At 61.2% G+C, this 26922-nt stretch overlaps 1 protein-coding gene and 1 long non-coding RNA gene across 3 annotated transcripts; both read right to left on the bottom strand.

Annotated features, from left to right (window-relative positions):
- Nucleotides 1-119: 119 nt before the first annotated feature.
- On the bottom strand, nt 120-26922 carry RAB40C (RAB40C, member RAS oncogene family). Of its 2 annotated transcripts, XM_072835089.1 has the most exons (7): nt 26770-26922; nt 25786-26009; nt 7687-7747; nt 7166-7226; nt 2249-2326; nt 1808-2030; nt 120-1539 (listed from the first exon to the last, which is right to left on the bottom strand). In XM_072835089.1, exons 2-7 carry the CDS (start codon nt 25925-25927, stop codon nt 1259-1261), a joined length of 846 nt encoding a protein of 281 aa, XP_072691190.1. In that variant the 5' UTR covers nt 25928-26009; nt 26770-26922; the 3' UTR covers nt 120-1258. The 2 variants fall into 2 exon arrangements, with proteins under 2 accessions (XP_072691190.1, XP_072691188.1); XM_072835087.1 differs by lacking the exons at nt 25786-26009; nt 26770-26922 and adding an exon at nt 7964-8037.
- Nucleotides 8521-21169, bottom strand: LOC140638207 (uncharacterized). Its single transcript, XR_012035359.1, has 2 exons — nt 20970-21169; nt 8521-14200 (listed from the first exon to the last, which is right to left on the bottom strand). It is a non-coding gene; the product is annotated as an uncharacterized lncRNA (long non-coding RNA).

The raw sequence follows: 26922 nt of genomic DNA, 5'->3' as shown, positions 1-26922 counted from the left end.
ACTAGGGCTCCGGTCCTCCCAGCCAGGACCTGCACTGCACCCAGCGCAGCGTCACATCCACCTACCACTTGGCCAGTTACAACCAGAGGCTTTAATTTATAGAAAACGTGGCCTGGAAATCAGAGCTGAATCACATTTACTGTACAAAGAAATGAAAACCGTCCAAAGTGAGCACAGGAATGGTGCGTCCGACAGCAGCGAAGGGTAGTGTTGACAGAGCGAACACAGGGCCGTCCACTCCTTGAGACGACGTCCGGGTGCTTGGGTTCAAAGTCCGAAGAGAGGGGCTGGTTGGCAGGACGGGACAGGTGTGGCCTTCCCTGCCTGCCCCGCGACCCCCGCCCCGCTCCCAGCACCCAGCGGGAGGGGTCCTGGAGCCCGGGGCGCGGCTGTGAGTAGGAGGTAGAGCTGAGCACCAGTGGAACCGGTGGCCAAGCCGCCACGCAGGCGGCAGGAGGGGCCAGGCCTCCTGCTCAGGGCTGGCTGCCGGCCGCTCCGGGGGCTCGGGGTCCCTGCCGGGAACAGTCCAGGCAGCGTCATGGAGACCCAGGTCAGGGTGGCCCTGGGGAGTTGTGCCCCAGAGGGCTCGGTGCACGGAAGCCAGGGAGCAGAAGCCAGGTGCCCCGGAGGCCGGGGCGGGTCAGGGGCACCCGGACAGCCCCACCCTGTGCCTCAGCTTCATGCGGCAATGGGAATATAAGTGGAAGTGACGGCGCTGGAGGCCGCTGTCCCCTCGGACGAGCACCAGCACTCTGGGGGGAGCCGGGGACGAGGCGGCCACGCCGAGCAGATCGCGGGGCAGGAAGTGTCTATGAATTCCCAGGTTGGAGCCCTAAGGGGGGGGTGCTCCCCCTCCAAATGTCCCACAGCAGACAGGCCCCCCACGTGGCTGCGTCACAGGTCCCTGCCCGTCCTTTAAAAATGTACAAAAAGGTGAACAACTTCCATATAAATAAGAAAAGGGAGCCAGGCCTCCGGGTCCTCACAGACGGCCCCCGAGGCCCAGGCCAGGCACGGCTGCCTCCTGAGCGCTTCCCTGCCGCGCACCCCACCCCGTGGGGGCCCAGGCTTGCCCCCCGAGGCTCCTGCGGCTCTCTGGTCCCACAGAACTGGTCTGACAGAGACCACTGCACTTCCCGGGAGGCGCTGTGGCCAAGCCTCCCCCGCACACCGCGCCTGCCAGTGCCCAGCCAGAAGCGTTCCCCGAGCATGACCTCTCCCAGAGTGCCCTGGACAGGGTGGCGCCCAGCCTGCCCCGCTAGGAGATCTTGCAGTTGCTCCTCGAGCAGTTCTGAGGCGGGCTCTGGGGGGGGCGGATGGACTTAGATCTCTTGAGGCTGTTGCCTTTGCTGCTGCTGCCGCCCGCCCCGCTGGCCAGCGAGTAGGAGCGCCCGTGCATCATGACGGCATTCATGCCGTTGGCCATGGAGAAGGACTTGAGATGGCTCTTGATGGTGACGGGCAGCGGGAGCTTGTCGATGAGGTGCACGGGGGTGCAGGAGACGATGGCCCGACAGCAGAGGTCCTGCAGGCTGAACACTACACATGGGGGAGGCAGGTCAGGGCGCCGCGAGAGGCCGGGTGTGCCAAGCCCTGGGGGCCCCTGCCCTGCACCCCGGGGCTCCTCAGCCGGGACCTTCGGGCTCAGCTCCAGCAGGGAGGCCTGCAGGCCACGGCACCGCTTCCCAGCACCGAGGTGCACACGGCGGGGCGGGGCATCGTGCATGGTGCCCCCCCATGACGCAGGACCCCATGCGGGGCAGACCCAGCCCCCCAACAAGCTGGGGTCCAGCGGGCAGCCCCTTACCCCGATTGGGCCTCCAGATCTTCTCCATGCCGTGCCGCATGAGCACGATACGGGACAGCTCGGTGAACGACTCGATGACGTTGAAGTTGCACAACGGGCTGACCTCGAAGAAGGTCATTCCGTTCTTCTCTGCGTATGCCCGCGCCTGCTCCGTGGGCACTTGCCGCTTGAAGGCCAGGTGCAGCCGGTTCCCAACCAGGATCCGGGGGACGCCAGGTGCATGCTTGGGAGGACACAGAGCTCAGCAGAGGTGCCCCGTCTTGGCGCCATGCCCCAGGCCCCAGAGCAGGAAGAGCCTCGGGGTCCATGCTGAGGCCCCTGGGAGCCAGGGTGCTCAGAGCGGAGGACCCAGGGTCGGGGGGGGGAGGGGGGCAGCAAACAGGCCCCCAGGCTTCCTGCCGGGGATGGAGACCCGAAGGTGCATGTGCGGTGCACACCTACCTCATCGATCTCCTTGATCCACCGGTCGATGCCGTCAAAGGACCAGCGGTTGGTGATGTCATAGACCAGGAGGATCCCCTGCAAGGGAGACGCGGGCGTCGAGAGGCCGGGCCACCTGGATGCTCGTTCCGGGCACAGTGCCCGGTGTGGCAGGGCACCACTCCCGCCCTCACAGGTGGGCCAGGCACACGGGCTTTCAGGCAGGTCGCATGGGTCACTAACACAGCCCCGCGGGAGACGGGCAGCTTCCAGACTCCGTCACGTCCAGAGGCACCTCTGCTCCCGGCTCTGCCTACAGTTGGGCCAGCCCCTCGCTCCGTCCCCTCCCCAAATCCCGGCCCACGCGGCCCTGGGTGCCCCGTGTGGGCTGATGGCAGTGGGGGATCCTGTGGCCTCCATGCGGCCCCCTCCCTATCTTGGGGACGTGGCTGGGACAAGGGGCATGTTTTCAACGTCTTTCTTACAAACACACCATAAGCATGAAGCTGTGATCACTTCACAATCCCTCCCGTAGGACAGGCAGCCTATGAGGGCCTCCGGGTGGGCCGGGCCCTGCGGACAAGCCTGGAGGGCCGACAGGCCACGTGTGTCCCACAGTGTCCTCTGCCCAGGCACCGGGGGCGGAGCGGAGGCGTCCTCAGCGCGCCACCCCCGTAGGCCCCCAGCAGCCGGGCGGGTCTGTCACATCCCTCAGAGACCAATTAGTGAGAGCTCGGCCGTGGGCTGGCTCCACCTGCTGGGCTCGCCTGTCGTCCCTGCCTCAGATAGCTCAGGGACCTGTCACAAGCCTCAGACTCCAGCGAACCGCGGGCCCCTGCCTGTGTCTACCCGGACGCTCCCCAGGCAGCAGCTCAGGACCCACCCCGACCCGCTCACACACTGGGACCCTGCAGCCAAGGTCAGACCCAGGGCAGCCTCCAACTCAAAATGAGTCTTTTCCCTCAGAGAAATCCTTCCAATCCTGGAAGATGCAGGGGAGCCCCCAGGTCTTCTGAGCACACAGGTCACAATCCCACTCCCTACCCGGAAAGCCTCGAGCAGAGCAGAGCAGAGCCAACCGCCAACCAGGGAGGGGGACACTGGCCGGGGGAGAAGAGCCAGGCCCGGAGGGAAGTCCTTCGAGACAGATGGGCACTGACCTACATGGCGTCAAGGGCAAAGACACCAGTTTGGGGGGCACTAGAGGGTGAGACTGGACGGGCCCCACTGCCTGGGGCCCAGGGGCTCATGCCGCTGACCTTCCACGCCTAGGGCCCCCTTCCAGAGATACCCAAGGACGCGTCCAGTGAGCACGCTCATGTCTGCACTGTTCACAGCAGTACCGAGACGCGCGGTCCCAGAGCTGGCAGAAGACAAGCTGTGGCCACAGCGCATGGATGGCCAGTCCCAGAGAAGCACCCAAGTGCGCGGCCCCGTGAGCCCTGGCACAAGGGTCACAAACACAAACACAAACATACGGCGACTCCCATAGGCGTTTGCAGCACAACCACACGGCGGGCGGCTGGCTGGGGCCTCCTGTCCTGCTCCTGCTCTCCGCCCAAGCCCGGGCCCTGGGAAGCCCTGGCTGGGCCTGCGCTGGTGCCACCGCCGCCCTGCAGCTGCCGGGTGTAACGGAGGAGCCCCGCTCACAGCCGTCAGGTCGAAGGCCGCGGGGCGGGCCGCAGGGATGTGGCGGGGAGGGGCACGGGGGTCAAGCAGGCCGGGACGACTCAGACGCCCAAGCGTCCATGCCCAGAAGCCCCAGGGGTGCTAGTGTCCACTGTGTGTTTCAAAGAGGCGCAAACACATTCTTGCTACATCCTATTTCCTCAATCAGCGACAGGTACTCAGGCTTTGTACGCGAGGGGCAACTCTGGGGTATGAAGAGCTCCCCACCCCTCCGGGAACGGCACTCACTCTCACTCCCCACACAGACAGGGTCGAGGGGCTACGTGCCTGGCCCTCACCCCGGGCCCCGCCCCCGGCAGCCCACCCCTCACACCAGGCTCAGGAGCTGCCACTGCTGGCACTCGGGTCATTTCACCTACCTTTATCACCAACGTCTGTTACCCCCCGACCCCCCCTGCCCGGGAAGATAAAATCCCAGAAGTGGAGCTGCGCGGCCTCATTCTATCAAGGTTATTTCCACTTGTCACGTAGGAGGGCACAGACGTGTGCAGGGGGCGGGCGGACAGAGAGGATCTCCAGCAGACTCTGCGCTGAGCTGGGGAGCCCAGCTCGACCTCAGGACCCCGAGATCGTGACCTACGCCGAAACCAAGTCTGATGCCTGAACGAAGGAGCCCCCGGCCCCAAGATTAGTTCTCAGCTACAGCTTGCACCTCAGAAGAGGCAGAGATTTTCAGCGTGGACAGTTTGATGGGTATGGACAAATGAACGTACCTGTGCCACCAGCACCCCGACTGAGGGACAGGGGTCCATTTTTTATGAATTTAACTTTCGGGGTGTGTGATGCATTTTGTGCAGTAAAGCTCCCAAGGAATGAACAGCTGTGGTGAAGCCCTCTGCCCACACCCCCACTAGAAGTACCGAAAACGGGGCAGTTGCCAAACAGTCCCCAGCCCATATGCCCGCCCCCCTGGGTGGAGACAGGTGGCATGCTGGTGCCTGTCAGCACCCACTCAAGGTAGATGCGAGCCCGGGGCCATTTCCCACAGGAAGCTCCCCTCCATGGGAACTAAGCAGACCGGTGCCCAGCCGGGGCCGCCCAGTGCTAATCCAGCTAACCCCAAAGCCCCCAGCTCCCTCTTTGCACAGGGCCTAGGGGACCCCAGGGAGCCCCAGCAGGAGGCACCAGCCCTCAGGGACACGAGTGGCCACCTGAGACCCCAGCAACAGCAAACATGGGCCAAGGCCCAGGACACAAAAGTGCTGGTGGCAAGCGCCCCGAGATCGTACTGTGGTGGGCAGGCGAGCAGCCCGGGTCGGCACAGGCTTCTGGGACCTGGGTCCAAAGGCCCTGCAAGGTCCCTCCCTGGTCTGGACTCTCGGAGGGTAGGACAGTGACAGGAGATACAGAACTCTGGGTACCACCAGGCGGGTGCCAACCCCGCAGACCCCTTGGCACCGTTCGCTGCCCCCCGTGGGGTGGGAGTACAACGGGCGGCAGCGGTGCAGTGAGGCCGCTTCGAGGCTCCGCCCAGGCCTCAGATCTGCCACGGGCTCCTCCAGCCCCAAAATGACAAGAGCCCCCAGAGCTAGCAAAGTAAAAGCAACAGCCAGCACACAGCGGACTGGGCTGGATGCTTGCAGAGGACGCAGTAACGCTACGCGCTTTCCCAAAACGCACAAGTTGGCAAACCTGCAGGCCCGTTCCCTGCGTCCTTCGCGGCCTTGGCTGGCTGTCCAGAAAGGAGCGTCTGTGGCCTGGCCCATGTTTGCACCCAGAGCAGGCAGGGTGGCCGCGGTCAGGGGCCCAACCCTGCGCCCCCCGAGGCGGCTACCCCATGTCTTCATCACAGAAGCACTACGTGTTCATCAGAGAGAAATTAGGAAATTCTCAAACTCCAAGGATCACAAGAGAGCTCGGCAGGAACCCCACAGCGCAGAGTGAACGCTGCCCTCTGACAGCCTTCCCCCTTCGTGTGCTGAAAGCACACACACAGTCCCTTCCTCAATAAAAGGGGGCTGTGGGCCATGCTTCCATGCGCCCGAGCTCTCCCCACGCTCCCCCGGAGGGCGCTGGGAACCGCAGGCAGCTCCTGCTCTTAACCTCACCTCTGGTGCTCATGACAGATGCCCCGAAGCTGCAACCCACACCCTGAGTCGGCTCTAGGTAGGACTGCCAGTTCCACGCCTCCTCCGCAGGGTGCCCCCAACACGGGTGGGGGGGGGACGCAGATGAGGACCAGTGACATTGCCAAGCCAGCGGCGGCAGGAGCACTGTGCACACCTCTGTGCGAGCTTGTGGCACTGGCTCCCAAGCCCAGCCTGGGGGACCCCCACCCACCCCCAGCCAAGAGCAGACCAAGGCCGCGTCCAGGGTGCTCTCCTGTCAACAAGGCCCTGGACGAAGGGCTGGGATGGGTGTTCCTGCCAACACCTGCTGGGACTCAGTTGGACTCAGTCATAGACCAAGTTCCCCTGGCTTCCCAGGTCCCACGGAACAGAGAGAGCAGCACGGGGGTAGCCGGGCATTAATCATTGCTCACAAAGCAAAAAAGATGCCTGTGGGGTCCCCACGAGCCCAAGCCAGGCAGCCCCCCGGGGCCCGCACCCCACACAGCCAGAGGCCCAGCCATGTGCCCACGGGCCCAATCCCTGTACACGCTGCCCTCCACAGAGGCCCCTCCCCGCAGCGCAGGCAGGTCCGACCCCAGGTCTCTCAGCAATCCCAGAAGCCTGGGATCGCTGTCCTGTCCCCAGACCACACACTGACACAACGGTGAGCATTGAGGGCAGATCCGTTCACGGCTCCCTTCCCTTCTCCTTCTCTCCTCAAACCATAGCCAGATCCAGGCAGCGGGCAGGCATGCTGGGGGGAACCCAGAGGACGCGGACCTGCCCCTGCACACCCGACTCCTGCTCCTTGCTGCTGCCCTGCCCCTCGGAGGACCTGCGGCAGCCCTTCTGCGGTGGCTCCAAGGCTGTCTCTGGCCTCCACAGTGACCCAGGCCACCCCACCCAGAGCCCCCCACCCTGGGAGGGGCAGCCCACCCAGAGCCCCCTGACCCAGCACGTCCCGGTCCTGGGAGACAGGGAAGTCTCGTCTTCTTCCCCATGAGCTGGGTGGCTGAGTGGCACCTCCAAGGGTCTCTGCACACCTCCCATGGCGCCTCCGACAGCAGGAGCCACGGGTGTGCGTGGGCCCAGGGGGCAGCCTGGCGTTCAAATGTCAGGATGTCCTTAGAGAATCATGCAGGGGGTCTGACAGCACAGTGGCGGGAGGAGGTGGCACCCCAACAGTCGCTGGGCTTACCTGCGCACCTCTGGAGTAGGACCTGAAGATGGTGCAGAACCTGCCCTGGCCCGAGGTGTCCCTGAAACACAGGGGGTTGGGGAACACAGCCCATGGGACCCCAGTGGGGCTCCCAGCTGCCCCTCCCACTCCCAGCTGCCCCTCCCGGCCTCCGTGGGCCTCTGCGCCCTGGAAGCTTGCCCTGCCCTGCCAGGCTGCAGAACCCCACCCTGCAGATGCCCGCCTCCACACTGAGGTTCCAGGAAATGCCCCTTAATGTGCAGCCCAGTGAAAAGCAAGGAGAGAGGTCACTGTAGAAACGAGTCTTTATGGGCAAGAGGGAGCCAGGCTCCACCAGATGGAACAGCCCAGACTTGCGGTTTCTGCATCACGGAGCAAAGTCCAATCCACACTGACAGCGTGTCGGTGCAAACGGCGGGCCCCGATGAACGTGCACGGGACGCCGTCCCAGCTCCTTATCACAATGACACTGCATGGCTGGTCCCTACCCCAGGCACCTCGCCCCGCGTGGCCTGACTCACCAGAGCTCCAGCTTGACCCGCCGTCCATCCAGCAGGATGGTGGTCGTCTTATAGTCGATTCCTGTAAGGAAGCAGAGAGCGGCTGCAGTGACCCGTGGGGACAGGCCCACCAGGACTCACCCGCGGGGCCAAGGGGAGTGTGCTGCTCCCCCCTGCGGCCTTCTTGTGGCTCCACCCAGCAACCCGAGCTGGCCAGCCTGCATGGCCCCAAGAGCCCGGGCTGGGTGCTGACGGCCCCTGCGGGGAGGGAGGGTGGCTCGTCTCCCTGTTGACCTACTTTGCATGGGTCCCGGCGTCGACCTCCCGAGTTCTTGGGTTCACCGTAGCCCCCAGGTACTGACAACTAGAGCATGCTGCAAGCATTATTAAGGGTAAAGTAATTTCTAAAATGCCATTTCTCTGGAGAGCTCTCTGCAGAATCTATGCCTGCCATACCTTTAGTTTTTATTTATTTCTTTTTTTTTTTTTTTTTTTTATTTATGATAGTCACACACACACACACACAGAGAGAGAGAGAGAGAGAGAGAGAGAGGCAGAGACACAGGCAGAGGGAGAAGCAGGCTCCATGCACCACCGGGAGCCCGACGTGGGATTCGATCCCGGGTCTCCAGGATCGCGCCCTGGGCCAAAGGCAGGCGCCAAACCTTTGTGCCACCCAGGGATCCCAGTTTTTATTTTCCTACTCTTTTATGAGAAATAGTCCAAGACAAGTTGGTAGGAGCAGGGACACTTAGCTTACACGCAACATCTTCACGTGGTTTGTGGGCTGTCCAGAAACTTCCCACAAGCTGTCTTCCCTCTTCTTTCCTAAGCCTTACAAATCTCATCAGTCTCTTGGCTTTTCATAGGCTTTTTTTTAAAGGTTTATTTTTATGTTTTAAGATTTTATTTATGTACGTATTTACTTGAGAGTGCGCATCCACGGGGGGGAGGAGCACGATCTCCTGGCCCTGAGAGCATAACTGAGCTGAAATCAAGAGTCAGTCAAATGCCTAACCAACTGAGCCATCTGAGCACCCCGTTTTTGTTTTTGTAAGTAACCTCATACCCAACGTGGGGCTTGAACCCACAGCCCTGAGATCAATGGTCACACAGTGCACCAGCAGAACCAGCCAGGCACCCCACAAATGGGCTTTTTTTTTTTAAGAGTTTGTGTATTTATTCATGAGAGACAGAGAGAGAGAGAGGCAGAGACACAGGCAGAGGGAGAAGCAGGCTCCATGCAGGGAGCCCGATGCGGTACTCGACCCCGGGTCTCCTGGCTCACACCCTGGGCCGAAGGCAGACACCAAACCGCTGAGCCACCCAGGGATCCCCCAAAACGGGCATTCTTAATGCAGGTGCTCTCCTCACTGTGCACACGGCACACCCCCTCGGGCACCGTGCCTCTACCCTCGCCGTCCTTCGGCCTGGCCAACTCCCAGCTGGCTCCCATGCATCTAAAAACATTTAACAAAAATAAATAAATAAATAAATAAATAAATATAAAAAATAAAAAATAAAAACATTTAACAGAATGAAATTGGAACGACAAAATAGAAGAAAATATTTGCAAATCATGTATCTGATAAGGAACCAATACACAGAATATAGAAAGAAATGCTGCAACTCAGTAACAAAAAGCAACCTAGGGGCGCCTGGGGGGCACAGGGGTTGACCTTCAGCTCAGGGCATGATCCCGGGGTCCTGGGATCCAGTCCCGCATGGAGCTCCCTGCAGGGACCTGTTCCTCCCTCTGCCTCTGCATGTCTCATGAATAAATAAAATTGTTAAAAAACAAAAAACCTAATTTAAAAATAAGTAAAAGCCTTGAACAGATGTTTCTCCAAAGAAGACGCACCAATGGCCAATACGCACACAGAAAGGTGCTCAAGCCCACTCGTCATTAGGAAATGCAAATCAAACCACAAGTGTTTAGACGGTTATTACAGAAAAAAAAACAGACAAAGTCACCAGTGCTGGCGAGGGTGTAGAGAAGCTGGAGCCCCGTGCTCTGCGGCCCAGGTGTGGGGTGTGCAGCTACACGGCACACGGTCTGGTGGCTCCTCGTGAACTCAAACAGAATTACTATATGCTGCAGAAATGCCACTGCTGGGTTTACAGCCAGAGAAGCGAGGCCTGGGGACCCAGGATGGGCGCGCCACCCCCGCGCTCCCAGCAGCGCCGCTCCTGCGGCCAGGAGCTGGAGCAGCCCCCGTGTCCCCCGGCAGGGGAGGACAAAGCGCAGTCCATCCTGCAGTGACTCGTGCGCAGCCTGACCGGGAGCCGTCAGGTCCCTGGAGACAGGAGGGCCGCGGAGGGGCCGGGGAGCGGGGGCGCAGAGCTCCAGGTCGGGACAGTGGGGGAGCCCCGTGGACCACGGCGGTCCCGCTCCCACCCCAGTGGGATGGCGCTGATGCCCCTGAGCCGCGCACCCACACACGGGCAGGGGCAGACATCCCCCCACGCATCTTTCAGCACAACTAAAAGAAAAGGGAGAAAAGACTCTCTTACACGTATTGTCTTTATTTTTTTTTAAGATCTATTTATTCACTTGAGAGAGGGGGAGAGAGGGGGAGAGAGAGAGCACACAAGGAGGGGAGGGGCAGACACAGGAGAAGCAGAGTCCCCACTGAGCAGGGAGCCTGACACGGGGCTCAATCCCAGGACCCCAGGACGACGCCTGCCTGGCTGAGCCCCCAGGCACCCCTTGCAGATACTCTCAAGCAAACACTCCCCGGGAAGAAGCAAACTCAGGCCGGTCCCCCAGCCCATGGCCTGCACCCGCCCGCGCCCCGACTCCCGTAATGCCGTGGCACAGGAAGCAGAGCTCTGAGCGAGGCCTCGCCCCCTGGGTCCTGGCTCTGTGGTCCCTGGGAGGGTAATGCTGGCAATGGCAGGGGCCAGGGAGGCCGTGGTGTGGACTCCGTGCTCGGGCAGCACCACGTCCAGCCCAGCAGGTTAGGGCATAGTCTGAGGCTCCCCACGATGAGGCAGCTCTGCGGCAAGCACACCTCAAGGTGACTCCCCAAGGCGCAGCCGGGAGCGGCAGGGAGGAGGGGATGCCCGGGGCCGAGGCGCAGAGGGTGAATGCCTGCCCGCGTTCCAGCAGATGAGGCACGACAGCGCTTGCACGTTGGGCCGCGGCTGCGCCCTCCAGCAGCTGCACCAGGCGCCCTGCCAGCCACACAGTGGGGCGCACACAGGTGAGCCCCGAGGACCGGGAGCTGCACCCGGGACCGTGGGCCCTGCCAGCCTGGCCTGCTGCGTGGCTCACCGGCTGGCTCCGAGGCTCCCGGAGCACGGGGCTCTCAGGGAAGGCCTAGAGGACACCCAGGGCCAGCATGCGGCCGCGCCCCACGCCCGCTCTCCCGGGAGCCCTCGAGCCCCCACGGAAGGCTGAGGGGCCCCGGGAGGGGCTGAGGATGGCGGACAGCAGGGCACTGCTGCGGATGGCCCGGCCGCCGGGGACAGCCCCAGCCCCAGCCCCAGGCTGACAGGTTCATGAGGGCGCCAAAATTTCAAATACATCCTCACACCTACCCCGCCCCTCCTCTCCACCTCCCAGACCTGCCAAGACGTGCAGCAGGATGTGTGAAGTATCAGAGAACAGAGCCCAGGAGAGACGCCAGCTGCAGACAAGCTGAATCTTGACAAACAAGGGGGCGCCCAGCGAACCACTGCTCCATCGGCTCAGGTCTCAGCCTCTCGGAGAATTTCAGTCACCCCCTCCCCGCCTCACCCCTACAGGCCACAGGTAGGGAGCATCTGTCGGAGAAAATGATACCCAGGGATTTCACTCAAAACACGGAAGGTCTCGTACAGTGGGTGTGACCACTCAGCAGAACCCACCAGTGGGAGCTGGGCTAAGTGCCCGGGTGCACCCGGGGGTGACCAGGCCTCCCGAGGGCCAGGCCCCAGCACCCCACCCCTGCGCTCAGCGCACAAGGAGACAGGAGCAGCGTGCACACAGGGAGGGGTCACACTGGGTGACCAGGTCGCAGAGCCCAGGACGGTGGGCGGAGGCAGGGCTGAGGGGCCAGCAGGGGCCAGCAGCAGCTGACCAGAGGCGCCCTGGGAAGCACGTGCTGTCCTCATTCCTGATCCTTCTCACATGACCTTTTTTTCCTTTTCTCCTCTCAAAGCTTTTGAAGCATGTTGTTTGGCCAACGTTCTGGGGGGGGGGGGGTCTTTTTCCCTTTTGGTGACTCCAGGTCACCCCTGCGCCCGTCCAGCTCATCTGTCCCACATCCCGGTTAACAGCTTCATCATCCTATCCTCTCTATGCTCCTGTTCCACCTCCTGGGAGCTGTCCTCAACTGTACTGTTCCTCTCTGTTTGGTTTTTTTTTTTTAAAGATCTCACTTATTTATTCATGAGAGACACACACACACACAGAGAGGCAGAGACACAGGCCGAGGGAGAAGCAGGCTCCATGGGAGCCTGATGCAGGATCGAGTCTCAGGTCTACAGGATCTTGCCCTGGGCCGAAGGCGACACTAAACCGCTGAGCCACCCAGGGATCCCCTCTTTTTTTCCCAACATTTTTTATTTACTTGAGAGAGCACCGGCAGGCACAGGGCAGGAGCGGAGGGAGCAGGAGGTGCAGACTCCCCAGCAGGGAGCCCCACAGGGACCCTATCCCAGGACTGCGATACCCTGACCCAAGCTGATGGCAGATGCTTCACCCACCGAGCCACCCAGGCGGCCCTGCTGCTCTAACTTAATCTCTAAACGCTCTTTCTGGCCCTCTGAGCGCTCTTTTCAAATAGCATTCTGTTCCTGGTTCCTGGCCGCGGTAACTCTGTATCTCAGGCCACACTGATTATCACACCGCTAGGATTCTCGGTGTCCTTCCTCCCACCAGGCAGCGCGGGGCGGTCCAGCACCCCTCAGAGGCCCCAAGAAGCTGCAGAAGGTTCAGGCAATGGCCAGGGGGGCTGAGGATGGAGCCGCCAGGCCCCTCAGGGCGGATGACGGGTGGCTCCTGGGGCAGCCCGACAACCCTACCCGTGCACCCGTTGTGCCCGGGGCCCACCTCCTGTGTCCCTGCTTGCCCCCCGCCCTCCTTTCCACCCTTCCTCCAACCCTGAGCTCCGAGGGGCCAGGGGCACAGGTTCCTGCCGGCGCCCCATGCCAGGTGCCAGCCTCTGTGCTCCATCCTGGCGGCAGTACCTGCGTCCCCAACAGCTTTGCTCACCTGATGGAGTCCCCAGTCTCTAAGAACTTTACTTTACAGCTCAAGGGGGTGGTGACTCACTTGACACAATTACTATTTACGCTTCCACCAGACATCAGGCCCCCTGCCAGCTGTCCTGCACTGCACTCCGGGAGCCGCAGAGGGTCCACAGAGGATACACCTGCTGTCACCACCTGTGGAGGCACAGGCCAGGGCCATGCACATGACCACTACTGGGCACAGTTCTGGGCCCTGCAAGCAGCTCCGCATCGGGCCAGGTGTGCATACAGGCAAGCACCTGTGCCTGTCCCACACAGCGTGCACCACCCGTCAGCATACCACATCTGTCGGGGATGCCACCACCTGGTGAATTGTGGATGTTTTATTTGTTCAGAATGTTTTTTCTAAGACTTTATTTATTTATTCATGAGACACACAGTGAGAGGCAGAGACACAGGCAGAGGGAGAAGCGGGCTCCCTACTGGGAGCCCGATGTGGGACTCGATCCTGGGACCCCAGGATCATATCCTGAGCTGAAGGTGTGACGCTCAACCGCTGAGCCACCCGGGTGCCCTGTTTTGTTCAGAATTTTACCACAAGTTCTTCATCATTTTAGAAAAACAAAAAAAAACCCACCCCCACCCCCTTGGTAACAGCAGCACCAGGTCCATTCCCACTGTCCTGGGGCTGGCGTCTTGTACAACTGTGTCCCGGCACAAATGACCAGGATGCACCACACTGCTTCCTGCCACAGGGACCCCGCCGTGCACATGTGCGTGCTCAGGACATGCGGTCTGGGAACCGCCCTCGGGCCTTCTCGGGACAGGGAAGGGAAGGCTGCAGGTCCCCGCTCCCTGGGCTCGGCCCCGGGAGGCAGAAGCGAGCGGCCCCCAGGAAACACGGCAGAGGTGAGGGGCCAGCACACTGGGGACAGCCGGGGACGGCACGGAGGACGAAGGGTGGCGCAGGAAAGCCCAGTCAAGTCCCAACCTTCCCGAATGCCTGTTTCTGACAGCCCGCCCCTGCTGGTGGTTTGGGGGGCTCACCAAGGCACCCCTCCTGCCTCACCAGGACCTGCGAGCAGAGCCGCGGGCACGCACAGGAGGAAGGCCCCCCGGCCAGCCCGTCGAGGACAACCTGGTGCAGGAGCCACTCCGCCGGCAGAAGTGCAAGCATGGTGTCCCAGACGGAACAGGCTACATGTCACACTCTCCTCCTCCGCTGCCCCCTCCACAGCCTCACTGACACACCCGTCCGCACGGACGCAGGACCGCAGACCTCCAAGGAAACCCGTCAGACTGAGGAGAACACGAACAGAACCAGGTACCTTCAGCTGTCAGCCCTGCCGGCTTGATTCTGTGTGTAAACAGAGATTGTTGGTCAAGGTCCCAGTGTTCAGAATGAAGGCCACCAGTCAGACCCATGGAAGGGGGCGGAAAGGAAGGACAGCAACTGCCCAGGCAGCACGCTGTCGCCACCTGCTTTCTGTCTGAGGTTCCAGCCTTTATGGAGAAACGGCAACACCCAACGTGTAATTACCCAGCTACTTTACAGCATGATGAAAAGCCACAGGAAGACTTTTTTTTTTTAAGTAAGTTTCATGCCCAGTGTGGGGCTTGAACTCATGACCCTGAGATCAAGAGCTGTGAGCTCCACCCCTGAGCCAGCCAGGCGACCCCACAGGAGGACGTGCCTGGGTGGCTCAGTCAGCTGGGCAGCGAGCTCTCCACTGCAGCTGGGGTCACAATCACAGGGTCCTGGGATGGAGCCCCACGCACGTCAGGCTCCGCACTCACTGGGGAGGCTGCTTCTCCCTCCCCCTTGGCCCCTCCCTCACTCATGCACTAATATAAATACGTAAACAAAAATCTTAAAAAAAAAAAAAAAAAAAGAATGAAACGTGCTGATCGTGTCTGCCTTTGGAACTGGAATGCCAGCCGGGGTCCACGGGGCAGTTCCCCACAGGATCTCCCTGCTGCAGCAGCTCCCGACAGCACGGCCCACCGCACCCCCACAGCGAGCCGGGTTACCCACGCATGTCACTGCAGGCTCCCAGAGCAGCGCAACACGCGGGGCTCCCGGATCTCGCCTCCCAGAAGGCCGGCTGAGTTCGGCGGTCTGACCCAGGCACGCTCCCCTGTGTTTCCACGGGACGTCTAAACCCAAGGGAGGCAGCTCCTGTTTCTTAAACGTTACTCCCTAAGGAGGGAAAATAAGCTCTCAATGCCCCAAAGACAGACAAGAAGCAGAATAGGAACGCCGGAGTCTTCGAGAAATCAGAGACACTCCCCCCAACACAGAAGGACACAGGGCCCTGGGCCCCCCCCGCCCACCAACGGCAGTTCCTGACAGCCCAGGCCGGCAGGCCTCTCCCCACACATGACACCAAGGACCACCAGCGTCTTGAGGACCCAGCAGGTGGGGGGCAGCCGCAGGCAACGCGGCAGGCACTCCTGTGTGGGCACGGGGTCCCGCCTCCTGGCTCTCAGGCCCCTGGTACCAGGAGCGAGGCCGAGACGGCCCCCATGATCGGGCTACGTGGGACAGTCCACGGCAGATTCTCCACCTTACCGCTCCACGGAGCAGGCCGCCCTCTGAAGCCCCCTCGCCTCCCCCCCACCGGGGGCTGGGAAGTAGGTGGCAGGTACCGCCAACAACCACAGCAACTTGAAACAACTTCTTCAGGGCATCTGGGTGGCTCCGCCAGCTGAGCATCCGACTCTCGACTCTGGCTCAGGTCCTGACCTGGGGTCTTGGGATTGAGGGCCGCCTCGGGCTCCCTGATGAGCAGGGCGTCTGCTTCCCCCTCTGCCCCTCCCCTTCCCCCTGCTCTTTTCTGCTCGCTCTCTCTCCAATAAATAAAATCTTAAAGAAAGAAAACAAAGGATTCTGTGTGTGCCAGCCCGCAGGCACCTGCAGCCCGGGAGAGCGGGCGGCTCCGTGGGGACCCTGCTGAGGTTTCTGAGCCACAGACACAGCAGGTAAGTGGGTCCTGCCTTAAGCCCCTCTGTGTGGTGGTATCTTAGCTGGCTCGGGCTGCTGTGCCCGATTCCTATCAACTGGGTGGTTTATGATCAACGGAGGTTTATTCTCACAGCTCTGGGGGCGCCAGCCAAGTCTGCGTCTGCTTCTTGCACAGCTGAGGGGCTCGTTCGCCAGGGCTCTGATCCCGCTCCCAGGGTCCACCCTCCTCCACCCCGGGGAGGTCAGCCCCAGAGGCCCTGCCCCTACCACCTGGGGGTCAGCTGCCAAGACACAAACGTTGGGGCCAAACCACTAACTAAATGCAAACACGCACTCCTCTGACCAGCACCGTACCCACAAAATCTATCCAAACCAAAACAAGGAAAAGAACTTTTCAGGATGGGGCGGTGGGCCTGGAGGTGTCCTCCCACAAGGCGAAGGGAAGGGACCCTGCATGTGTGACTGCGGTGACGGGCCCAGAGAGGCAGAGGGTCCTGCGTTATCTGGGTGCGCCTTACAGGTGGGGACTCCTTCCTGGCTGAGTCAGAGATGAGACGGAAGGACGGGACACTCAAGGCCTGGCCGGGACGTGACGGGGCTTTGAGACAGAGGAGGGGGAAGGTGGCAAGGCCCGTGGGTGGTCTCGAGAAGCCGACCTCCTAACTATGCGGCACTGTGTTACAGCAGGACGCTGAAGGAGTCCTCGTTAACCCACTGGGCGCGGAAGTAAAGCCCGCCCACAGGGGGTGGCCAAGCAACAGAAGGGGATCCCTGGGAGGGAAGGCTGCGTGGCTGCTGTAAAGAAACAGGATGGAAGGGGAGGAATGAAATTCTCAGCCCCCACCGCGCTACGTGGGACACTTCGGAAAACTGTCTGCAGGTGCCCATGGAGGCTGGACACGCCCTACAAGCTGGCAATCCCACTCCTCGGTGTGTCCGGGACACAAACGTACACATACAGTCACCAAAATCAGGTATGAGAGTTTCGTAGGAACGCCATTCACAAAAACCCAAACACAGAACTCGGCAACCGGCCACCCGCTGGGAACACACAACAGCGCGGCCGGAGCACTACCCACAGGGCCGAGCTGTGGCCACACCGCCACGCGCTCTGTGGCGCCCAGGAGGACCGGGGCGGCAGGGAGTCCCCCCGGCGGGCACGCCTGCGGGCACCCCGGAGCCGCACCTCCGACACCCAGCTACGCTCAGGTGCAGCTCAGGGTCCTGGGATGCGCCCCCCCCACCCCCGGCTCCCCGCGGGGAGCCTCCCTCTCCCCCTGCCCCGCCCCCCACTCCTGAGCGCTCAAATAAATACGCAAACCTTAAAAAAAAGGGGCTGACAACATCAAACACTGGCTAACACGTACAGCAGCTGGGACTCACTCACTACACAGCTGGCGGGGATTCAGGACAATAGATGACATCACAACACAGTCTGGCAAATTCTTATGAATTATATGCATAGACACACATGACCCACTAACCCCACTCCCAGACACATCCATACAAAGACTTGTGGGTTACAAATATGTGTCATGCCACTTAATCGTACATGTACCAATGGTCAACAAAATATGCACATTTACCACAAAACTAAATTTTTAAGAAGTTTTATTTATTTACGTGACCTCTACAACCAACATGGGGCTTGAACTCGTGACCCAGAGATCAAGAGTCACACATTCCTCTGACTGAGCCGGCCAGGGGCCCCCCACAAAAATAAAATTTTTAAAGAACTTTAAGGATTTGTACAAGAACATTCGTAACACCATTCTCCACAACAGGCAAAATCAGGAAATAACCAGTGGCCAGAAGCATCCTGACAGGTGAACGGATGAACAAACGGGTGTATGTGTGCGAAGGAATGCTCCCCGGGATGGGATGAGGGCTGTGGCCTGTGCCCCACGTGAGTCTCACACACATCCTGCCACGTGAAACAAACCAACAACACGAAAGACCATCTTGCGTGACTCAATTTACAGGACGTCCTAGAGAGGCAAAGTCCCCTTAGAGGGACGGGAAGCAGGCCAGCGTGGGCTGGGGGCTGGACTTGCAGAGCCATGAGAGAACTTTTAGGGCGCAGTGGAAATAATCCATGTCCTGACCAAGGCGGTGCTTGTCAAATCTCACTGAACCCAACACCCGAAATGGGAACACTTAGGGAGATCCCCGGGTGGCTCAGCGGTTAAGTGTCGGCCTTCAGCCCAGGGCATGATCCAGGGGTCCCGAGGTCGAGTCCCACGTCAGGCTCCCTGCACGGAGCCTGCTTCTCCCTCTGCCTGTGTCTCTGCCTCTGTCTCTGTGTCTCATGAATAAACAAAAAAAAAGAACTCTTAAAAAGAATATGTAAATTACAACTCAACATAACGTGCTCTAGACGAGTGATCCCACAGGATACTGCCAAGCACAGATTTCAGACTAACAGGCCTTTCAACGGCTGGGCGCCGAATCACCCTGCAGGCTGCGCCTGAGCGCAGAGGAGAGCTGGGTGCGCACACCCATCCTGAGCACACAGCGCGCACAGACGCCGTGGGCACAAGGATGCCTTCCACGGGCACACGTGGGCTACCGGTGGGCCAAGAAGGAACGGCGGCCGCCTGATGAGGGATGGGAAAGGAAGCAGAAGTTACCTAATACATTGCAAAACGCCTTTCTGCACTAGCACGCCGCGCTTCAGGAGCGGCTCTAGGGCAGCTCGGGGACTGGTTTCCTGTAAAAGAAGAACTTTTCCTTAATAAACCACACCAGAGGGCAGCCCAGGTGGCTCAGCAGTTTAGCGCCGCCTGCAGCCCAGGGCATGATCCTAGAGACCCGGGATCGAGTCCTGCATCGGGCTCCCTGCATGGAGCCTGCTCCTCCCTCTGCCCGTGTCTCTGCACCGCCCCCTCTCTCTCTGTGTCTCTCACGAACAAATGAATAAAATCTTTAAAAATAAAATAAACCACACCAGAGCCAATTCAAGGCAAAAGCTTTCATAAAGAGTTAAGCACACTTTGTGTACAAAACTTAGCAAAGCATTGAGCACTTAACAACACAAAAATTACTCGTGACCCCAAAATCTGGAGAAACCCACCATGCGTGCTCTCCTGTGCGCCACTGTCCAGCTCTCTCACTTCGTACACTGAGACTACGTAATTACACAGGCGGCGTCTACTCAACACGATGCAGACCCTTCCTCACCTCACTGAATACTCGCTATTCCCCCGAACTCCCATTTTTAAAGGCTGTATAATACCTCACCCTGCTACTAAACCATATTTCCCCTGTTGGACCCTTGGAAGTTTCAGGGTTTTCATTTTTTATTATTTAAAAGAAAAAAAAAAGGCGGGAGGGGGGCCTGGGTGGCTCAGCGTGTTGGCAGACTGACCTGGTTTTGGATCGGGTGATCTCGGGCTCGCGGATCGAGCCCCGCCTCAGGTGCCGTGCCCAGCACAGCCGGCTGCCCCTCTCCCTCTGACCCTCCCTGCCATGTGCACACACACGTGCTCACTTTCTCACTGTAAAATGAGAAAAATGAATAAAGCTTCAAAATAAAATTTTAAATTAAAAAAAAAGGAAGAAAAAACTACGCCATAAGTGTCTTCAGTTGTGTCCCCTATCATTCCCAGCGAAGATTCCTAATTCCTTGGAAAAAAGGGACTACTTTTTAAGGCTCTGGACACTACATGCTGTGGACTCCCTCACTGCTGACACCGTTCCCCGCCAGGTACTTACAAGTGAACGCTCCAGCCCACTGCCTGGGACTTTTCATTAGAAGCCCCTCTCTGAGGACTGCGTGTGTGGCCCTGGCCAAGTGACTTAAAATAAGGGAAATCCTACCAGTGATCGACCACCAAGCTCATCTCACTGACCCGGGGCTCTGGTCACTGCCAGCCCGTGACCAAGAGAGCTGCGTGTGTGAAGGTGCAGCAGGACCTCTGCGCCCCACAGGAGCCCCGTGTCAGCCCAGGGCAGCAGCTGCTCACTCCACCTGAAATCTGCGCTCAGGGACACCCCTCCCTGTGTAGACTGCCTCCGCAAGCAAGCCAGACTCCTGCCTGACATCCTCCTGCACTGTGGGCACTGCTGGCATCAGGGCCAGGAAGGCCCAGGCCACCCTGCTGGAGACCACCACACTCCTGCACCCTCTCAAGGCCGTGCAGTCCGGGTCATGCCACCTAACCCACGAGCCGTCCTCTCAGCCAGGCATCCCACAGACCTGATTACTAGGCACCCCCCCACCTCGGCCCAGGTGACGGACACTGGTGCTCAGGAAGATCCAGGCTGGCCATGACCCCGCTCACGACCCGAGGCCACTAGATGGAGCGCGGGCCCGCCTCGGCCACAGCACTGCCACTGATCTGGGAACCGCAGCAGTTTGTTCCGACCTGCCCAGGTGCCTCCTTAGCTCACGGACGTGGGTTTATCACCTGGCCAAGATCTCTGTCCAGGGCGGATGTTAACTCACTCGCCCAGAGATCTGGCACCTGCGCGTCTGGACTCTGGCACTTTCCAAAATCCGTAGAGTTCCTGCCTGTTTCCAGGCTTGTCTGTTCTTGCTCAGAGATACCAGCCTCTTGACACCAGGCCCTCTGCACCCCTCCCAGGGTAGACCACTCTTGACCTTCCCTCCCTCCTCGCGACCCCGAAGCCCTATCTTTCAGAGCACCACCCACCCACCTGAGCAAATCACTTCCCCCTGACGCATTCCAGCCAAGGGCCGCACCCCTCTGCCAAACAAACGCCTAGCACCCCAAGGGCCAAAGCTCGTCTGGTCATGTCCTTGGGTCCCTGCCACGTCTGCTCCCCAGGCCTCCTCTACCCTCTGAAGGACACATGTCCACGGTCAAGGAGGCACCCAACACTCCACGGACATCAGACTCAGCCGGTCACTACTGGGCCTGCGTGGGCACAGTCGTAATGAGCAAAGCTCCGTAATGCCTAAGACTCAAAGTTCAAGTTCACTTTGTTCCCATGTATTTACTCGCATTCCCAAAGGACGAAAGGCGCCCATGTTCCCACCCTAAGGGTGACCCTACACACCCAGTCTTGGCTCAGTCGACCTCCTTCCCGGCACATCTGCACTCGCATTCCCAGCCTCCTTCCCCTGCACGCCCCGGGCACCAAACCCAGCCCCGTGGGCCACTATGCCCCAAGCCGGGGCGCCGGACATGGACCTTACCTGACTTTCTCCAAGTGGCAGGTGGCAACACCCTGACCCATGTGGCCCCAGACCCCACAAATCCCACACTAGCGGCAGCCCACTCCCCAGGCCGAGCTGTACTAACTGCAGCCTGTCCCTCCCCCTCCTCGCCCTCCTCCCTGGCCACACCAGGTACAATTCAGCTACAACAGGAGGTGAAGTGCCTGAAAGACCCTTCCCACCTACTTCCTTGGTTTCCTGCTGAGGGTTCCTTCCTGAAACAGACCTGTTTACTTCATCAGCCACGCCACGCTCCTGCTGACAGGAACAATGTGTACCCGGCGTGACACAGCAATGTCACCGTGACAGCACGGCCCCACCAGGGTCCAGCTCTGCGTGGCCACGTGCCCGAGCTCATGGAAGCCACTAACGGTTGGGGGTAAAACTTGACATTTAACATACTCTACCTACTAACTAGGAAAACTCAGGCAAGGCCGTGCCAGCTCAAACGACAAACCAGCCTCATTAGCTGAACCCGAAGCAGACCAGCCGCTCCCAGCCTGCCTGTCAGCTGGGGGTACGCTCATCTCGACACTGTGCACACCGCTGAGTGCCTCTGGCCAAGGGGAGCCAGAAATCACAGCCCCGTAAGGATAAGTGTATGCGCGGCACTCTACGGCCTTCTGGAAACTTCTCTAGAAACTGGTGGTTAGCAGCTGACCCTGGGAGCTGCGGGGCTCTGCTCCGCTGGTCACAGCTAAGAGGGAGGCAGGCAGGGCAGGAGCAGCCCAGTGAAGGAAGAACAAATGGGCCTCAGTGACTGTGCAGGCCCCAGAGCAGGGGGAGGCAGCCCCGGGACCGCGGAGCGTCCGTGGTGAGCACAGGGTCATCCCTGCCAATCACACCGACAGACTCTGACCGACAAGCCTGGAAAGAAGCGCCAACCAGGAGCTCAGCGACCAGCTGAGCACGACGACGGTGCTTCCGACACAGGGCGGCAGAGAGGCGGCCCTGGGCTGGCACGCAGTGGGCACACACCACACGCTGCACCAACTCCTCTTTGGAGCCTGGGAGCCAACAAAAGGAAGGCAGACCCAGTAAACGGCCCAGGAAGACGGGCAGAGACCAGCCACGAGTACCAGCCACATGCAGAGGGAGAGGACGATGAGCGGCCACCAACAGCACGGTCCTTTCAACACACGGTGCTGCCCACGGGCTGCTCGCCCAGGCAGGACGCACGCCGGGCCGTGCCCTGGGGGCCCACCTCACGCCGATGCTGGGGACGAAGCAGCGGCTGAGACACCACAGGCAGAGACACAGTCTCTCCCTGGGTTTGCACCAAGGATAGAGACCATCTCCCAGCCGGGTGACAAGTCAAGTCCAGAACCGTCCAGTGCAAGACCACGAGCTGGGGGACACGGTGAGCTCGAGCCTCGCCCGGGGCCGCGGACGTGGGCTGTAGCCTACACTTCAGGGAGCTTCCCTGTGGGCACAGCAAGCACTGTTTGGTCCCACACACATCAGCAACCAGCAGAACCCAGACACGCATGGCAGTCCTCGTGCTTGCCTGGCTTTGTGCACACCCATCACAATGCCTCGCTCCTACCTTCCCTGCCCCCGTGCCCTGGGCTCCAAGGATACCCCGCGGCTCCCACCCACGCCGACCCCCAGAGGTGCAGACAGGGAGACATGGGCTCCCGTGCGCTCTGGAGTCCCCCAGGACGTGGGCCCATCACCCGGTACATTTTCCTGCCTGCCTCCCACCCTCAATGTGAAGATTCGTGGGAGCCGAGGCACAGAGCAGGTAACTGCCCTAAATGTTCGCTGCCCTCAGAAGAGTGGGCCCAGGCCCGCGCTCCTGCGTGTACCTGGCATGCTGCCGCAGGGCAGGCACAGACCACCACCCACCCCCCAGTGCACAGTTGGAGCTGGGGGTACACTCGGGAGTAGAAGCTGCTCACAAAACACCTGCACCTCCTTCCTGCCAGCTTTCACGATTGACACTCCCCAACACTTTCACCCTGCAGCGTCATTTCCCCTGCAGACGGCCCAGGTACAACCTTTTCGCAGTGTTGTGCTGCCTCCCCAGGAGAGCAGATGCCTCCTCTAAAACCACTGCTGTGGGGACGCTGGGGGAGCTCAGCAGTTGAACGTCTGCCTTCAGCTCAGTACAGGGTCCCAGGACCCGGGATAGAGTCCCACGTCGGGCTCCCCGCAGGGAGCCTGCTTCCCTGTCTGCCTGTGTCTCTGCCTCTCTCTGTGTCTCATGAATAAATAAAGTCTTTAAAAAATTAAAAAATAAATAAATAGAACACTGCTGTGTGCTCAGAGAGAAGTCAAATCTCCTGAGAGGAAGGTTTCCAGATCTACCGAGGTCTACACACAGGGCATGTGAGCACCACCAGAGGCCGAGGGCCTGCTGCAAGCTCCCCCGGGTGTGGGCACACTGACACATGCGGCTGTGACTGCTTCAGGTGCCAGCACCAGAAAAGACCATTTTGATGACTCACGTGTTTGCAAAGCTCTCACGGACTTGCCTGAGGAACAAGCTAAACAAGACTTCAATGCAGGTAAGTAATCAGGTTGGCCCAAGGAAAGGAGTCCGATTACACGTCCTGCACCAAGTGGGGATTTCCCTGGCGTGGGTCATCCGCTCCTCGTCAGAGGAACCAAGAGAGTTTAGTCAGAAAACAAGGCTGGAAACGTGCTGGGGGCTTCCAACAATGAAGAAGAAAAAGAAATAAATACATGTATGTGCTTTGTCAGAGAATCAGAAATTTAAAAATTCCTGAATGTCAGTAGCTCTCGCAAAGAACGAAGTCACGTGATGTGGAATCCTGAGAACCAGCTGTCCAGAGCTTCCAACACCCTCAAGCGTCTTCCTTAGGAAGCCTCCAGAGGAGAAGAAAGAAGCGCTCTTGGGCCTACCGACTCCACCCCGATGAAGAACGCTGGTCACCGGGGTCAGCGCCCTGAAGCCCTGACCACAAACACCCAGTCCTTGTGTCGTGCATCTCTTAACCTCAAGGACCCTCGACACAGGCTGGCACTTTGCCTCTTCCGCCAACGCGGTCAGGACAGCCCCCGGACGCTTTCTAAGAGTGGGCTTTCCTCAGCACGGTGGCAGATGGCTGTCCCACTGGACCAGCTCACTGGGAGTCTCTGACTCCTCCGGGGTCTCAGGCAGCTCACTGCCAGCCCTATTCCAGTCAACGTGTCACAGGAACCGTGGCAACCACCACAACCAACGAGGGGCATACGGTGGCCCTGTGTTCCCCGAGTGCCGGCGGCCCCCACGTGGAACACCTGAGGGTGAGGCTGCGCTCTCAGAAGCACGTTATCAACGTTCCAGGAAAACACTGCTGCCCCGGACAAAGCCCGGCCTTCTCACGCTCTTGTAAACACGCCCCAGCAGCCACCCAGGAGTGGGGCTCTGGGAGGCGATGCCCCTACTGGAAAAACACCTCAACCACTCACTGTCTACGGCGGGAAGGACACCTCTGACAATCACTGCCAAGCATCCGCTGGCGAGGGCCTGCGAGGGCCCCAGCGGAGGCCCTCCTTCACCTTAAAACAAACCCGGGGCCCCTCCTCTCCTCCCCTTCCAGTTGTCTCCTCTAAGGTGGGGCAGAGGGCATGAGCTGCAGGAGGGGCCACGGTATAAATCCAGCAGAGCTGCCCCCTGCTGAAGCGGCTCCAGCGGGAAGGGCAGTCAGCAGGTCCAGCTCATCCAACAACCCCGACAGGTCCTAAAATGAAAGGGTCGGAGTAGCAGCGTCCACACCGTCAGCCGCCTCCAGGTGATTGAGCAAACAGCAAACACTTAGAGCAGTGCGACAAGACCGCCAAGGGTCCAAGACACAAAATAGCAAAGGGCTGGGGAACAAAGACCAGAAGAAGTAGGAGGAGATGGAGCAGGACTTCCAGGAGCACACAAGGTCCCTGCGGAGATGGCTGCCGGGCCACCAGTAGATTTCCTGGTTCCCCTCAAAGAAATCCTCCTGGGGCTGGGGCCCCCACGCCGGGAGGCACTGACCTCGCTGCCTTTCTTACGTGAGATACGTGAATTGGCAGCAGCTCTGACAGGTGCCAGGCTGTGTACCCACCCTACCCTTCACCAACACAAGCAGAAATTTCAGGAGTATGTAGTCACACCGGGAAGAGAATGTCTCCTCCTAGCATGACATGTTGGGCCCGCACGGAGCTGCCACCATCTCAGGGTGCGGCCTGCCTGCACACCTGGGCCGTGGGGTCACAGCAGACCTGGCACACCTGGCACAGTGGCCCCCACAGAGCACGGGGCAGGGGGTGTGACTGCAGGCGGGGATGGCCAGGGTGGTGGTGTCACTGCCGTGGGGATGGCGGGGGCAGGAGTGTCACTGCGGGCGGGGATGGCCGGGGCAGGGGTGTTGCTGTGGGCGGGAATGGCCGGGGCAGGGGTGTCACTGCGGATGGGGATGGTGGGGACAGGGGTATCACTGCAGGTGGGGATGGCGGAGGCAGGGGTCTCACTGCAGGCGGGGATGGCCAGAGCAGCGGTGTCACTGCAGGTAGGGATGGCCAGGGCAGGGGTGTCACTGTGAGTGTGGATGGTGGGGGCAGGGGTGTCACGGTGGGCGGGGATGGTGGGGACAGGAGTGTCACTGCGCGCAGGGATGGTGGGGACAGCGGTGTCACTGTGGGTGGGGATGACCAGACAGAGGTGTCACTGCCGGGGGGGGGGGGGGGGGGGGGGGCGAGGGGGGCGGGGGAATGGCCGGGCAGTGGTGTCCCTGCGGGCCGGGTGGCGGGGCAGGGGCGCCGCGGGGATCGGGGCCTGCGCGGGGCGGGGCGGCGAGGCGGGGCGCGGCCTTACCGTTGCTGTAGGCGTACGGGGACTCGGCCGCGCCGTCCTGCAGGCTCTCCAGGATCTCGCCCTTGCCCACGTCGCTGTCGCCCACCAGCAGGAACTTGAGCAGGTAGTCGTAGCTCTTGACCGGGCTGCCCTGCGTCCCCATCCTCAGGCGCGCGCGGGCCCCGCCCGCATGTCCCCCGCGCCGGCCGCGGGCGCACGGCGGCACCAGGAGGCCTCGGACCGACCTGCGGGCCCGGGCGCGGGTGAGTGGGCGCCGGCGAGGACAGGACGGGCCCGCCCCGTCGCCCCCGCCGCCCGCGCCGCCGCCTCGCCTCGCCTCGCCTCACCTCAGCGCCGCCGCCGCCGCCGCCGCCCCGCCGCCCCGCCGCCCCGCCGCCCCGCGGCTCGCCGCTTCCCGCACGGCGCCGCACAGCCCCGCGCCCCGCCCCCGGCCCGAGCGCCGCCATTGGCCGCCCCGCGCCCGCCGGCCCCATTGGCCCGTGCGCACGTCCGTCACGCCGGCCCGCCCCCCGCCGTTTCCCACACCCCGCCGTTAAACCTCCGGCCGCCCCGCCTCCGCGCCGTCGCCATTGGCCGCCCGCCGCCTCCTCCCGTGCCCATTGGTCCGCACGCACGTCCGTCACGACGGCCCGCCCCCCCGCCGCTCCCCCCCTCCGCTCTCGGGGCAAGATTCCAGCCGCCTGGCCTAGCCGCCGCCGCCCTTGGCCCTTCGCCTCCGGGTTCCCCGGCGCCCCTGGCTCGCCCGCACATCCACCAGCACCTTCACCGCCCCCGCCGCGCCCCGCAGAGCGGCCGGAGTCGCCAGCCACCCTGGCCCCCCGCCCCCGCCCCGGGAACGCCGCGGCCCTCGCCCGCCCCCTCCCCGCCGCCATTGGCCACCGCTGCCGAGTCTCCCACAGCCACTGGCCCGCCCGCACGTCGATCACGGCCCGCTAAGCCCGCCCCTTCGCCCCGCACTTCCCGCCCCTTTCTCTACACGCTCACCAATCGGGAGCTCGGGGCTTCGGTTGTTTGCATACGCCCCCTGCCCGCGGGCCGTGGCGGTCCCCGGCCGAGGCGGCGCGCTCGGGTCCCGGGGGACGAACGCCGCTCGCCAGCCGCGGCGCTGCTCCCGCGGAGACCCCAGTCAGGGCGGGG

This window comes from Canis lupus, chromosome 8 (assembly GCF_048164855.1).
Source record: "Canis lupus baileyi chromosome 8, mCanLup2.hap1, whole genome shotgun sequence".
NCBI lineage: Eukaryota > Metazoa > Chordata > Mammalia > Carnivora > Canidae > Canis > Canis lupus.
The sequence above is the reverse complement of the archived record's forward strand: the minus strand, read 5'-3'. Positions and strand labels throughout refer to the sequence as shown.